This window comes from Zophobas morio, unplaced genomic scaffold, assembly GCF_036711695.1.
Source record: "Zophobas morio isolate AGI-343-1 ecotype UQ-CSIRO unplaced genomic scaffold, CSIRO_AGI_Zmor_V1 ptg000064l, whole genome shotgun sequence".
Classification (NCBI taxonomy): Eukaryota; Metazoa; Arthropoda; class Insecta; order Coleoptera; family Tenebrionidae; genus Zophobas; species Zophobas morio.
This window is the reverse complement of record NW_026972169.1, coordinates 283,285-294,955: the sequence shown is the minus strand read 5'-3', so window position 1 is coordinate 294,955 and position 11,671 is coordinate 283,285. Positions and strand designations below refer to the sequence as shown.

Below are 11,671 nucleotides of genomic sequence, written 5' to 3'. Positions count from 1 at the left end.
GCTTTCCGAAAGTCGTCAGAACTTGAGAGGAAAATTTTTTGCCATTTCGGGTACTCCCTTAGATGAAGTTGTTGACGATTTAATAAAAGGGAAACTACTTTTGGAGAGATGTTTACTTCTGGGAACATGTTTCTAGTATTGTCGCTGGAGATGGCTTTAATAAAAATAGTGGCTGTTAAAACAAATTGAGTAACAGTAACAATAGCAATTTGTATAATAATTTTAACAGTATTAACAGTAGTGGTGAGGATCATAGTATTAATAATAACAGTTATACCCTATACTAAAAGCAGTAACAGTAAGGGTAACACCTTATTATAGTTATTAATATTAGTAGTGCTTTTATTCATATTATCAATGGTAGCAACTTCGACGTCATCTACGGGTTGAGCGCTGGGTACTTATTAGAATTAGGATTTTCTATAGCTCAAGAACCGCCCTTTCGCTTTTTCGAAGCATTTTAAGTAAAAAAAAAGGAGTTGTTTACTATCATGTTCTCAAATCTTCATGTTTGCATAATCTATTTTATTGTTAGTTCTTTGATGGGAGTTAATAACTTGACCACCATTTCGGGGGAGGGGGGGTAGTGTGATGTCTTGGCTAAAATATATAAGTATATATAACAATATTATAAGAATATAAATCAAGTTAAAAGAAATAATGAGTTTCGTTTTATATCCACATAAGTAAAAAAGTAAAGCATTTATGGCAAATCCGTCTTAGAAAGATCCTCCCTCCGTTCCTGGTTATCTACCATTTCTTCGTACCCGCTTTGATCTGGAGGTAGGAGTTGAATATAGGCAATAAAGCCGTTTATATACCTTTACAAAAGGTTAAAAAACATTTTCATACGTACATCCGTTTTAATTAAATTTAAGACTTTTGAGCAAACATGTTTTATTCGGTTCCATTCGAAAGTTGAGTCAAGAGTTTATAACTACTATATTTGTATTCAAAAATATTTGGTTGACATTAGAATTTTTGTTTGTAGGGAAGTGGTACACACATTCATCAGGCCAGAAAAATGCGAGTTGGCACCGACGGGAATGGAATCCACGACCTTGAGATTGCGAGGCGCTCTAACCACTGAACTACGGTGACAACTCACATCTTTAGTCGAAAAACTACGTATACAACTTTTGTTACACATATCCCTGCCAAAATGTGTAAAATCACGTTTTTTAAATAATAGTTTCTGATTTTTTTAAATGGTTTATCTTCAGATATAGTTTCTGGTGGTTTACTTTTATTTAGTGAATGTATAGGTTGTTTGCGTATATTTTCTTGATATAATTTGACTAAGGAAAGACTCCAATTCAAAATTTGGTTATTGACCCAGCTCTAAGAACGCCCTCGGGTTTTAATGCGATTGCTACGTTACAAGAATTCACATATCGACTTCTATTCTGTTACTTATATTCTTATTACGCTAAGAAGTGGCCTTAATAGTTAAACATAAAGACAAAGTTTATTATGACCTCGGGTTACAATAAGTTTATGTTAGTTCCTCACTAACTTGCTGTTTTCTCAAAGTTGTAAGAAGCATGTAAATTAAGCCGAATTACAGTATATTTCGCCATTAGAAACAGCAGTGTGATCAAATCTTGCTTTGGCTTAATATTTTTAGAATATATCTGGATTATTTAAAAAAAGGCACTAATTATTAAACCTAAACTTAACTAAAATAAACTTTATTAACCTTTCGTCAACTAAGAAGTATTTGTTTAGAAGTTTACTGTTATTAAAGAACTCATTTTTGAAAAAGCGACAAATTTCTAATTTTTAATAAGCTATTTTAGTATATAATAAATTGGCCAAATTTAAAGTGAAGGAAAGATTAATAAATAAAAATTTTTAAACTACCATTTTATATATTATAACTATTCTTTTACCAAAACTTCGTAGTATAATATAGAAGAGTTAACGCATAATTTAACATCAGCCGATAACTTTGTTTTATCAGCGTGTTACAACAGGTTGTACTCTCTAGGCAGTGACTTGGCGCTATGAGTTTTTTAAAGGAGCAAAGGGGAAGGTTTAATGGTGAGACTTTGTATTAATGTTTAGTATATTTAATAAAACATGTTGTAAGATTTTATCGATGTTGCGCTTGAAAAACTTGAGTTCGCTCTAAATTTAGTAGAAATTCCTGATTGTACAACAATTAAACAACAAAAAGTTAGGCAAAGGTCTAAATCAACTCAGACGGACTTTGAATTTCTTGGTTTACTTGCTTTTGTATACTTGTGAGTGTAACCTTTGTAATATTAGAAAAAAAAAAAATTAGACTCTCACCTGGTCATTTCAAAAATAAATGAAGTTGGCGTAAAGGATATTCCTACTTTACCACCTGAAGCTGAAGTAGATGCCTGCCGCATTGAAAGGAAGGTTTTAAATAATTTTTTTTAATTTCTTTTTTTCCTAAATTTTATTTTAGGCTTCTGAAAATTTCAAGTACTCTCTCCTGCTAGTCCTTTTCCTTACTTTTCTTATCTGCCTGGCCTTGACTTGCAGCAAGTTGAAATACTACAAACTTATGAAAGATTTGGAGACTAGTACACGAAAGCAACGAAACATTAACCAAATTCGTCAGTATGAAGGCTACTACATTCCAGAAAGTTTATTTTTATGTTAATATATATTTTTTATATTGATTTAAGTTTTTTGTTGGGAAGGTTCTAATGATAATCCAGACGTTTCCTTAAAAATTTCACTTGAACAGCATAAGGTATTGACTAAAGAGTTAAATTTTACAGATGTACAGAGGAAGCAGCTTTGGAACTATATGTGTTCGGTAATAAAAAAATTACTAATACTTTTTGTATGCTTTTTTGTAGCTTGTAAACAATTATATAATAATTTTTTTAAAACTTAAGTATGCTATAGTTTTAAAGTTACGCTATTCATTTAAATTATTTTTTACAAATGATTTCTTCTTTTTCTTTGTTGTCGTACAAACACTGAGGTAGCGTTTTGCAATGCTACTAGAACTTATAATATTAATTTATACTTAGTGATATTGTGCTGTTGATAACTTTAATAAAAACTTTATAGCTTTATCTTACGAACTTCCAAGTTTTTATCTATAAAGTAGTTTAAAGTTACTTTTGAGAAGTAATAAACAAGTTATACATCTTTGCAGTGTAGTACGGCTAAGTAAATAGGAAGCCAATTGTTAACACGGGGTTGTTTTGCAAACTCTGGAAACCCAAGAACACCATGCCCTTTATCGTTAGAATAGTGTGTAAAAGCTTGAAATATATCCTTATCATATTTATTAACCCGGGTTTCCCCTTTTTATTAGTCAAATATATTGGCCGCTAGCGTGTCTACACCGGATGGATCGGTAATCCGTTGTAGACAAATATATACACAAGCTTAACAATGTTAACTCAGTTTTTAATGACGACTGAAGAGCTCGCTATTATACATTTATAAAAAGAAATATAAAGAACTTTTTTTTTTTGCTTAATAAAGTCTATCAACGTTATTTCCCCTGTTTCAATAATTTCACTGGAAATTTTCAAGCCCGGTTTTTTTGCTTAGCAGTTGAATTATTATCTGCTTTATTCAAGTTATAACCAATTTTAAAAGTTTTGATCTTTATAATTACTATATATTTAGTTCCAAGCACTAGAGCGTGCTACTCCTTTGAATGACGACAACCTCAATCTTCGAGAAGTTTTGGATGACTTCAACGTTGAAACTGCTTTGTACTTAGTGGGAACCATTTACGTTCTATTTACGTTATACACAAAATCTATTAAATTTCTGGTATTAGTTTAAGTTTGTTGACTTGTAACGTTGCTATTGAAAGCTTCTAATCTATAGCTGGGAAGTAACACCGCTCCTACGCCTTTGGGCGCCCGGACGGCTCGTCTCCTCCCGTTTTTCCGCTCTCTTTTTCTTGTGTTTGCTATGGCTTACGTCGGCCTGCAAAACTTTAAGGAGCGAAAAGCGAATTTGTGGGTCTCGTTTGGTACCTTACGTAGATTATTTAGTAGGGGAGCGTAAAGGTCTCTGGTTTTCTTAAACCCTTCTTTAACACTCTTTAGGTACATTTTTTCTATGTTATTTTCCTGTGAAACTGCATTGCGGCTCCTGCACTTTGTTAGAACCCGTTTACGCTTCTACCAGGACGCCCATCTTGTAGCACTACTTATGCACAGCCAAACTTCTGGAGCCTTTACTCCGGAAAAGACAAGCCACAGGAGCGAAGAAGCTGATGATAAATTACAAAAGTTTTTGTGGGCCCGTGAACAGTATGCTACTTAGTCTATTTTTTTCATTGTAGCATTCAAAAAACTCCTGCTTTGTTAGTGCGGATGCTACCCACCTTCGTCATCGTCGCGGTTGGGATAGACCTCTCCCGTACTTACCGACGTGGAGGTTTCTGGACGAGTGGCAACCTTCCAAAAGAAGAGAGGTGATGTCTCCAGTATTTGCCTTGTGCTGTGAGTGCGTTCACTGCCTTGACTACGGGTTCCTCTAAACGTTTAAGAGGTCCTTAATACCTCCTTACATATCAATATGCCACCTCAGGTTGTTTACGTTCAACGCTCTTGAGTGCTGTAAACTTCTCTATGTAAAGGCAGCCTTCACCCTCTGTGCTTTTATGCTCTATCGCTTGCAGCACACGTCCTTGCTGCTATACTTCCTCATTTACGGGGCATTGACCCTCGTGACTCTATTCTGCAACATCATCGATCGCTTTGTATTGTCATTGACATTTTAAAGGTTACTTTATCAAGCCGGTACATCTTAGGCACCCTACGAGTGGCTTCGCCCGCTTTGGGTCTACGGGGTTTTCATGTACTCTTGCGTTCTGCTTGCTATCGGTAACACCATTAGCGACAATGAGGAAATCATCTTTCCATTTCATACGGCCTTTATACCTTTATTTTCTGTATCTTTCGCGTATATCCTGCTTTCCATTATGAATCCACAAATCCGCTATTGTACGCCACTTAAATATTGGCTGCATTTGCGCGCAGTAAGCTGCTGCTTTTCATAGGCACGTACAAGGACGTCATTCTTGGTCTCAGCTCCTGGATAAGGTGATACTCTCTAAATAAATCAGATTAACACATATAGTAAGGTAGACTATCCTGGTAGGACAAAATGCGGGATCATGTGCACTGGAGCGCATATTTTTATTTATACCTGCCTTTATTTGTTTTCGCTGACGAACGGCGTCTGGACGTTAAAACCGCTCTGCATTGTTGGCTTGCTTGTCGTTCGTCTTCATGCATGCTTGCAGTGCTTCGTTTTCCTCTGCCATCAACAATAACAGGGAGTTCTTATTGTCCCGATTAACTTTGGCTTCTGCTTATTGGTTCATCTCCCCATCTCTTTGCTTTTAATTTCATCATCAGTTCATCTTTCGACACTTGACCAGGTAAACAGTTTTGATAAAACTTTTTCCCGTTGCAAGAGTATTTTTTAAAGATGTACGCGTTGGATTTGCTGGAGAAAGTCATATCAGGGCCTTTACTTGAGCAGGCCAGAGTATGTATTATAAACTCAAGGGAAGCCATTTGCATTTGTCCGCCTCACCTTTCATTATCAAAGTTAGCTTTAGATATCCACTGTACTAGCGGCATTGCGGGGTTGCTCAGCTTCCTACTCTGGTTTTGGCACGTATTTACTTTGTTGTGGACCTCTTATTTGACGGTAAGCCACGTGAGATTTCATACTTATAAAGTTGTACGGCTGTCTATACATAGCTCAGGAGCAGAACAGCGCGCTACGCTATGGCCCTTTTTATATATTTTTTTCACTACTTCGTGGCTGTAGTCCTCCTCGCTGTTGCTGGTTCTTTTTTTGCCTCTTCTTGCTTTAACACTCAAGGCTGAGACATTTATTGCGTCAATAGAAAAAGAAACAAACTCGATGCTTCATTTCGTTCAAACACTTTTGGCTGTTATAAATTTATTGAGGCAACTTTCTTTATGATTAATATGACCAATAGTTTGGGTCGTTTTTTGTTGGCCTTCAACCCTCTCTCCCGTTTATGCTCAATATTGACTGCGCAAAAACCGTGGCAAAAATTACACTCCCGATAGGTTTGGCTCTTAACGTGTACATAAGAATAGTATACTTTCATTAATGTAAACTTAATAACTCAGGCAATATCACAAATCTCTTGACCGGCGAAGTTGAGTTCGGCGCGTATATGAAAGATCTGAAGAAAAGAGGCTTAAAACAGGTCTTGTGTGTAACCATAAAACCCCTACACGTCTGTTATAATCGCACACATTTAGATAAAATCGCATTTGAAAGAAACCAGTAAAAGTTTACAGCCCCGTGTGGGTATTCATTCCTCAAGTTTGTTAATCATATATTTTTCTGCCTGTTTAACTCATGCCTAGAAGAACGTATTGGGATATCTGCTACGAATCAAACGCCCAAAGCTCAGAAAAGAAAATTATTTCAAAAAAATCCGTTTCCCATATTTTGCTGGCCTCCTCTGGCTCTCTTGACTGCTCTGCGCGTACCTTTTATTGTTTATGTAAAAAGTTGTTTTCAGTAACGCTAAGTAGCTTTTATGCTGTCTCTCAGCTGGATAGAATAGCACCGCAAAACCACATTAGCCACCTTCTCACCGTTGTGACGGCCATCGTGGCCGTCTGGGCACTGATGGTGAAGACCAAAAGTATAGTATATTATTTAATTAGTTAGAAATGCCGAGGTACTGAAAACTTTTCCCCAGGCATTTGGACGGGAATATCCGCGTGTTCCGCGTGTCTTCTTTACGCGGTCTTATATGAGTCTGTCCTCTTTACCTTTGTAACCTCAACTTTACTGTACTTTCTTGTTTGGTTCTACGTGCGTGCCGCCTATCCTGCGCGTGGCAGTTTTGCAGTCGGTATATTTTAATCGTATATTTATCTAGTTGCAGTAACTATTAATTACTACAAGGTATTGTAACGGGAGTGCTTATATTCGCACATATGCACTACTGTTTGCCCCCCCAAAAGCCAAGTTGGTGGATCTTTATACAGCACATGGCAAAGAGACATATACCGCTGCTCCACTTAAAGGAGCCAACCGAAGGAAAAAGAGCTATCGCATTGCTAGAACGAGTGGCAGCTTTCTACAGCTCAACATAGCATATCGATTTTAAGTTTTATTTGTTAATATCGCGGGTTTGTGTACTCCTCAGCCAGTGTCCTTAAAACTTTGTTAAGGGGGAAAAAATAAAAATGACGCATAAAAAGTGCGAGTATAGCACATGGACATACGTTCCTCAGCTTCTTCTATATCAAACTGATTGGCTTGATAGTCTTGTGGATACCTCTTTTTAGAAAACAAAAGACCCACGAGAAAAGTAGATGCTCAGTTTTTTCAGGGCCCCTCCTTATAATTAGTACATAACACAGATGGCAGGGTTAAGAAAAGCTTCTTTTACCCGTCCCTGCGCCCGTCTCAAGACAAGTAATGCAATTAACCTCGTGTTTAAACTTCTCGCTAGTCAAAAGTTAATATGTGTTGATAACTCGACAAAGATTAGACCTACACAAAGAAGTCGGGAAAGGGCGCTTGAACAGAAACCGGCGTCGTGGACTCCATAAACATATATCTTATATAAAGGACGTATACCTTATATAATCTTGGAGGGAAAAAAGCGGATAAAAAACCTCGAGCCGAAGCCTTTGGCGTACGCAGAAAGCAAAGAACTTTTTCATGTATAAAAAAAAAGCATAAGAAGGAAAAATGTAGAAGTGAAGCCAGTAAAACTTGGCCTGCGGGTTAAAGGCGCCCCGCACAGTATACTGAGCTGTGAACGGTTCAGAAGTGTTGAGCTAGACAACTGTACATGAAAGCAGCTATTCAGCAACATAAAAAAGATTGATACTTTCGAAATTCCAGGGCTTAGAGGGTCCATAAAATCGTTCAAAGAGCCGAGTATATGTCGTAGCGTTTCTAGAAAAAGTAATATTAATACAGGTGGGAATATCATCAGCCTAAAATAAACCAGTAGTTGTAGCAAAAGGAAGCTTTATCCTGCAGGAAGACACAGGAAGACGACCGTTAAAGGTTAAGTAATCGAACAACTGGGAGAAAGTTAGCGTGCCGTTTTTATTTCTGTTAAAAGTTCACAACACTTTAAATTAAGACGGCACAATAAAAATTCAAATTATATAGGGTCGCAACCTAAAGGGCAAAGTGGCGGTATCAATAGCGGTTGCTAAAATGGCGCTGGAACTGTATAGATTGTAATCCTCAAAACGTTGAATGCGTGAGATAGCCGTCAGTAAAGATATGAGGCTCAAGTAACTTGGTAGCAGAGATCGGCAAACTCACGATATTTGTTTTGGCTAGTAAGAGTAGAGCCCCACTCGGAAGTAACGGAGAGAGGCACCAGAGAGAGGTGGGACGAGAGCGTGTACAGGCCAGACAGGGAAAGGGTCTGGTTAAGAATGGACCTCTCCAGCAAGTCCTAGGCAAGTTCATTCAACGATCAAGCAATAATATAGGATCCAGAAGACTTCGGTAGGCGCTCTGTGGGGATGGTTCAAGGAAAATATGGCGACGGGCCTCTTGCTGTACTCGTCTAGGAAGTCGGTCATGGAGGCAGTTAAAAGCCCTCCCGTGCAGTCGTCCGTGTCCGCCCACACTTGAACCCCCTGCGTAAAGACGGAGAGCGAGATTAAAAATCTACAAGATAGAGCTTGTACCATAAGATGATCGCACTCTTCAGCAAAAAACGCGCTTTGTTTTCCAATTCTTCTTTAAACTAAATACGTATTATAATATAAGCTTAAACAGAACCAGATAATATGTTGGCGTTCTAACTATACGCATATGCAAAAGGACGAAATCGAAAAAAAAACGTTTTAAGTTGGTACAATACATATTCTTAAAAATTTATTTAGACTGAGCAAAAGTTTAAGTATAAAAGTGTTAATAAAGTGGGTTTTAGTAAACTATAAAAACAAATAATTCGAAACAAAGGTCTTATCAGGCTTATGATCCTGCAAAATTATAGTAATAAAAAATCATTATATAAACTTGAAAACCTGATTTGTATAAAGTTCCACTCCTTGGAAAAAGGAGCTCAACTGATCTTCACTATTGACACCGCTGTAATGAGCCATGCTTTTTCTATGAAACTGAACTTTTGACAAATCCGTCCAAGTCTAAAAGTGAGTGAAATATAAAATCATAAAAATAAAAATAAAAAGTTAAAGAAATGAGTTCAAACAAGTTATAAAAAGTTATTGGTTACAAAGTTATATAGGGTTAATAAACCGGCTTAAAATCAAATATCACTTGCATTATGCTCTAGTTAAATAAAAAAGGCCATAGTCCGAAAAAAGAGTTGAAATAAAAGTAGATAAAAGTTCTTCTCAATTATCTAGATATAGCGGACAGTATACTATATGTATTATATAAAAACTTAATTAAAAGTTAAGATGAAACTTCAAAGTAACACGTAAATACTATTTCCTCGTTAATTTTGTAACGCTTAACAGCAAAGTCAACAGGTTCATAAGGATTAAGAAAAAATTCATTCTTAGTAAAAGCTTTCTCTTGGTATAAATTAACTTGACCATCCCTTCAGTATTTATCAGAGCAAAGAAACAAGGACATACGTAATCCAACAAGAAAATAATAAATAAAACATGTACCAGGTAGAGCAATTAGTGTTTTCTCTTCTATAATCAGGCTGATACAAAGGCCCTTAGTTAAAAATAACAAATTGGTTAACAACTAATTCCATGAAATATATATAAAGAAACATGGAATATAAAACGAGTATACCCTCTTTGTGTAATTTTGAATTCCCCTTACTATCAACAATGATGACTCTGGGTGTAAACGTCTCTAAATTCTAGTAACACAACAAGTTAACCAAAACACAAATATGAAATTCTGCTTTAAGGCAAGACATTTTGACTAATGCCTTGACGAAAGAGAACTCTGTGGTCGATATCGACATCTTCTCTTATAGTTTCAGGAAAAGGGGTATAAAGCGACTGCTTTAGTAAATATTAAATACGATAATTATTAAGGAAGACAAGGAATAAGATATTAACCTGCTGATTCCAGTAATGTGTACCTACAAAGTTGGCGTAAGAACCAAACTGTAAAGTCAGTAGTTCTCTCATACTCTTTATAAGTTGAGGTGAGAAAAGCAAAAAATTTAAAACTTTGAAATGACAGAAAATCAGTTTCCTTACAATTTTTCTATCATGCGTTTTTTTCTACAGTGCTGTAAAGTAGAGACCTAAAGCTGAGAAACGCTGCTCGTGTTCAATAGTCATATAATAAGCTGGGCTCCTCTCTTCCGGAAGCGGACTTACGAAGGACAAATACCGATTTTTTTTAGCTATTATTGAGGAGCTTCGTTAAAAGCTGATGGTTGTGATATTGAAATTACAGGCTTTTGAAAAAAAAAAAAAGTTTTTTTTTGAAAACAAGACTAAACCACTTGAGCCTGTGAAAAATTCTTTTATTAAAATTAATATTGCAATATGCTACCCTGCTCCTCAAATAAGAAAAGACACTAATAACAACGACACACTAATAACAACGACATTAATGGTAGTAAAATACAATAAAAAAAAATAATAATAATATATGAAACAAAAAAAGTAGCAGTAATAAATTTAGTATTAATACTTTTTGTAGATAACCTTAGTGACTGTAACAATCTTTATTGTAAAATTATTGGTTTTACCACCAAAAACTTTATTTTTAATAATAGCAACATTAAGTTAAAGTTAACAAATACACAAAAGATATGCCTTTTATTGAGCTCATGAAGGTAGCCTTAACTTAGAGATGAGCAATATTATTCCCCATGTCCGATGTACCTCTAGCAACGCTGAGTTACCTTCCGCGGCTGCATCTTTCTTAGGCGAAAATGATTTCACGCCTGTGGCCCTTTGAGGAAAACAGAAGTGGAATCTTATTTTAAAACTTCTGCTAGCCAACGGCGCCAACAACATTCCGAAGCCTAGGGACTCAGGTCACGGAATAAATCTATATTCGGCAACAGCAAGCGAGTGTCGAGCCGTCACTAAGCTAATGCTAACGCGTGATGAAGCGCTACCACAATTTACTGCCTACCATTAGAGGACAGGCCTTTAAAGTTTATTCTTCGCGGAATTAATTGCGATCTCGACCGCGACGTCCAAACTCCGAGGGAGATTCTTAACGCTTTACCGAGAAGAAAGGCTCCTGGCCCCCGGCTACTCGGTGTGTGCCACCCGCTTATTTAGTTGCAGATGAAATGCTCTATGATATAAACCTCTCTCCTGATGCCTATATACGGCTCGAGCCACTCATCCTAGTCGAATTATATGCAGGTTATTAACGTTTTACCGAGACGAAAGGCACCAGGCCCCCGGTGTCACCATTGTTATGTTAAAGCAATTATTAACGGTGGGCTGGTAGATAGTCTATGCGGGCTGACCAGCTCAATGGTGGCTCTCGGTCACCTTCTTATTGCGCTGGAAGACGGTAACTGTTGTGATGTTCCCGAAGACGCCCCCAACCAGCAGCTACGCCGAGCAAATACAGGTCTATCAGTCTCTTGTCCGCCGTTAGCTAAGTAGCTGAGGCGGTTATATTACGCCGCTTGAAATCTTCTATTGGCGCACGCAAGCCACGCCCTGCCAAAGTCTACTTTATATTAGAACAAGGACACTTCACGACGCAC

At 37.0% G+C, this 11,671-nt stretch overlaps 3 protein-coding genes and 1 long non-coding RNA gene across 11 annotated transcripts; 2 read left to right on the top strand and 2 right to left on the bottom strand.

Annotated features, from left to right (window-relative positions):
- Positions 1-6: 6 nt before the first annotated feature.
- LOC135143589 (uncharacterized) lies at positions 7-1,084 on the bottom strand. The gene is made up of 4 exons (XR_010282842.1): positions 1,007-1,084; positions 857-940; positions 312-777; positions 7-154 (listed from the first exon to the last, which is right to left on the bottom strand). It is a non-coding gene; the product is annotated as an uncharacterized LOC135143589 (long non-coding RNA).
- A 906-nt stretch (positions 1,085-1,990) lies between these two features.
- LOC135143585 (uncharacterized) lies at positions 1,991-4,049 on the top strand. Its single transcript, XM_064075477.1, has 7 exons — positions 1,991-2,043; positions 2,093-2,224; positions 2,288-2,388; positions 2,438-2,618; positions 2,676-2,794; positions 3,625-3,774; positions 3,832-4,049. Exons 1-7 carry the CDS (start codon positions 2,007-2,009, stop codon positions 4,012-4,014), a joined length of 903 nt encoding a protein of 300 aa, XP_063931547.1. The 5' UTR covers positions 1,991-2,006; the 3' UTR covers positions 4,015-4,049.
- Positions 4,050-4,053: 4 nt separating this feature from the next.
- LOC135143543 (uncharacterized) lies at positions 4,054-7,222 on the top strand. Of its 5 annotated transcripts, none has more exons than XM_064075417.1 (19): positions 4,054-4,262; positions 4,321-4,482; positions 4,543-4,714; positions 4,766-4,958; positions 5,015-5,057; positions 5,116-5,236; positions 5,294-5,398; positions 5,449-5,508; positions 5,572-5,673; positions 5,727-5,814; positions 5,876-5,922; positions 5,972-6,065; positions 6,129-6,208; positions 6,264-6,312; positions 6,372-6,493; positions 6,562-6,655; positions 6,713-6,770; positions 6,858-6,868; positions 6,922-7,222. In XM_064075417.1, the coding sequence occupies exons 1-19, from the start codon at positions 4,069-4,071 to the stop codon at positions 7,110-7,112; spliced, it is 1,986 nt and encodes a 661-aa protein (XP_063931487.1). In that variant the 5' UTR covers positions 4,054-4,068; the 3' UTR covers positions 7,113-7,222. The 5 variants fall into 5 exon arrangements, 4 of the variants coding, with proteins under 4 accessions (XP_063931487.1, XP_063931488.1, XP_063931486.1 ...); XM_064075418.1 differs by having other exon boundaries at positions 6,562-6,660; positions 6,922-6,998; XR_010282833.1 differs by having other exon boundaries at positions 6,562-6,660; positions 6,713-6,868; positions 6,922-7,010.
- Positions 7,147-10,162, bottom strand: LOC135143586 (protein misato homolog 1-like). 4 transcript variants are annotated; one of them, XM_064075480.1, is made up of 18 exons: positions 10,044-10,162; positions 9,897-9,986; positions 9,769-9,838; positions 9,636-9,687; positions 9,448-9,562; positions 9,024-9,143; positions 8,682-8,740; positions 8,493-8,630; positions 8,282-8,443; positions 8,158-8,225; positions 7,979-8,088; positions 7,859-7,926; positions 7,741-7,805; positions 7,641-7,679; positions 7,520-7,582; positions 7,412-7,470; positions 7,245-7,359; positions 7,147-7,180 (listed from the first exon to the last, which is right to left on the bottom strand). In XM_064075480.1, exons 7-17 carry the CDS (start codon positions 8,682-8,684, stop codon positions 7,304-7,306), a joined length of 831 nt encoding a protein of 276 aa, XP_063931550.1. In that variant the 5' UTR covers positions 8,685-8,740; positions 9,024-9,143; positions 9,448-9,562; positions 9,636-9,687; positions 9,769-9,838; positions 9,897-9,986; positions 10,044-10,162; the 3' UTR covers positions 7,147-7,180; positions 7,245-7,303. The 4 variants fall into 4 exon arrangements, with proteins under 4 accessions (XP_063931550.1, XP_063931548.1, XP_063931549.1 ...); XM_064075478.1 differs by having other exon boundaries at positions 8,493-8,740; XM_064075479.1 differs by having other exon boundaries at positions 8,493-8,740; positions 9,897-9,983.
- Between the last annotated feature and the right edge of the window lie 1,509 nt (positions 10,163-11,671).

Bases quoted from the DNA above. Each gene is read 5' to 3' on its own strand.
- LOC135143585 (XM_064075477.1), top strand. From the start codon at position 2,007: ATGAGTTTTTTAAAGGAGCAAAGGGGAAGGTTTAATG. The intron at 2,225-2,287 runs GTTTACTTGCTT...AAAAAAAATTAG, and splicing joins GACGGACTTTGAATTTCTTG to ACTCTCACCTGGTCATTTCA. The intron at 2,619-2,675 runs GTTTATTTTTAT...TTTGTTGGGAAG, and splicing joins AGGCTACTACATTCCAGAAA to GTTCTAATGATAATCCAGAC.
- LOC135143543 (XM_064075415.1), top strand. From the start codon at position 4,069: ATGTTATTTTCCTGTGAAACTGCATTGCGGCTCCTGCACTTTGTTAGA. The intron at 5,058-5,115 runs GTGATACTCTCT...CTATCCTGGTAG, and splicing joins GGTCTCAGCTCCTGGATAAG to GACAAAATGCGGGATCATGT. The intron at 5,509-5,571 runs GTATGTATTATA...TCATTATCAAAG, and splicing joins CTTTACTTGAGCAGGCCAGA to TTAGCTTTAGATATCCACTG.
- LOC135143586 (XM_064075478.1), bottom strand. From the start codon at position 8,684: ATGGTACAAGCTCTATCTTGTAGATTTTTAATCTCGCTCTCCGTCTTT. The intron at 7,927-7,978 runs GTTTATTTTAGG...TACTTTTTCTAG, and splicing joins TCCTTTTGCTACAACTACTG to AAACGCTACGACATATACTC. The intron at 7,360-7,411 runs GTAAAAGAAGCT...ACTAATTATAAG, and splicing joins TGAGACGGGCGCAGGGACGG to GAGGGGCCCTGAAAAAACTG.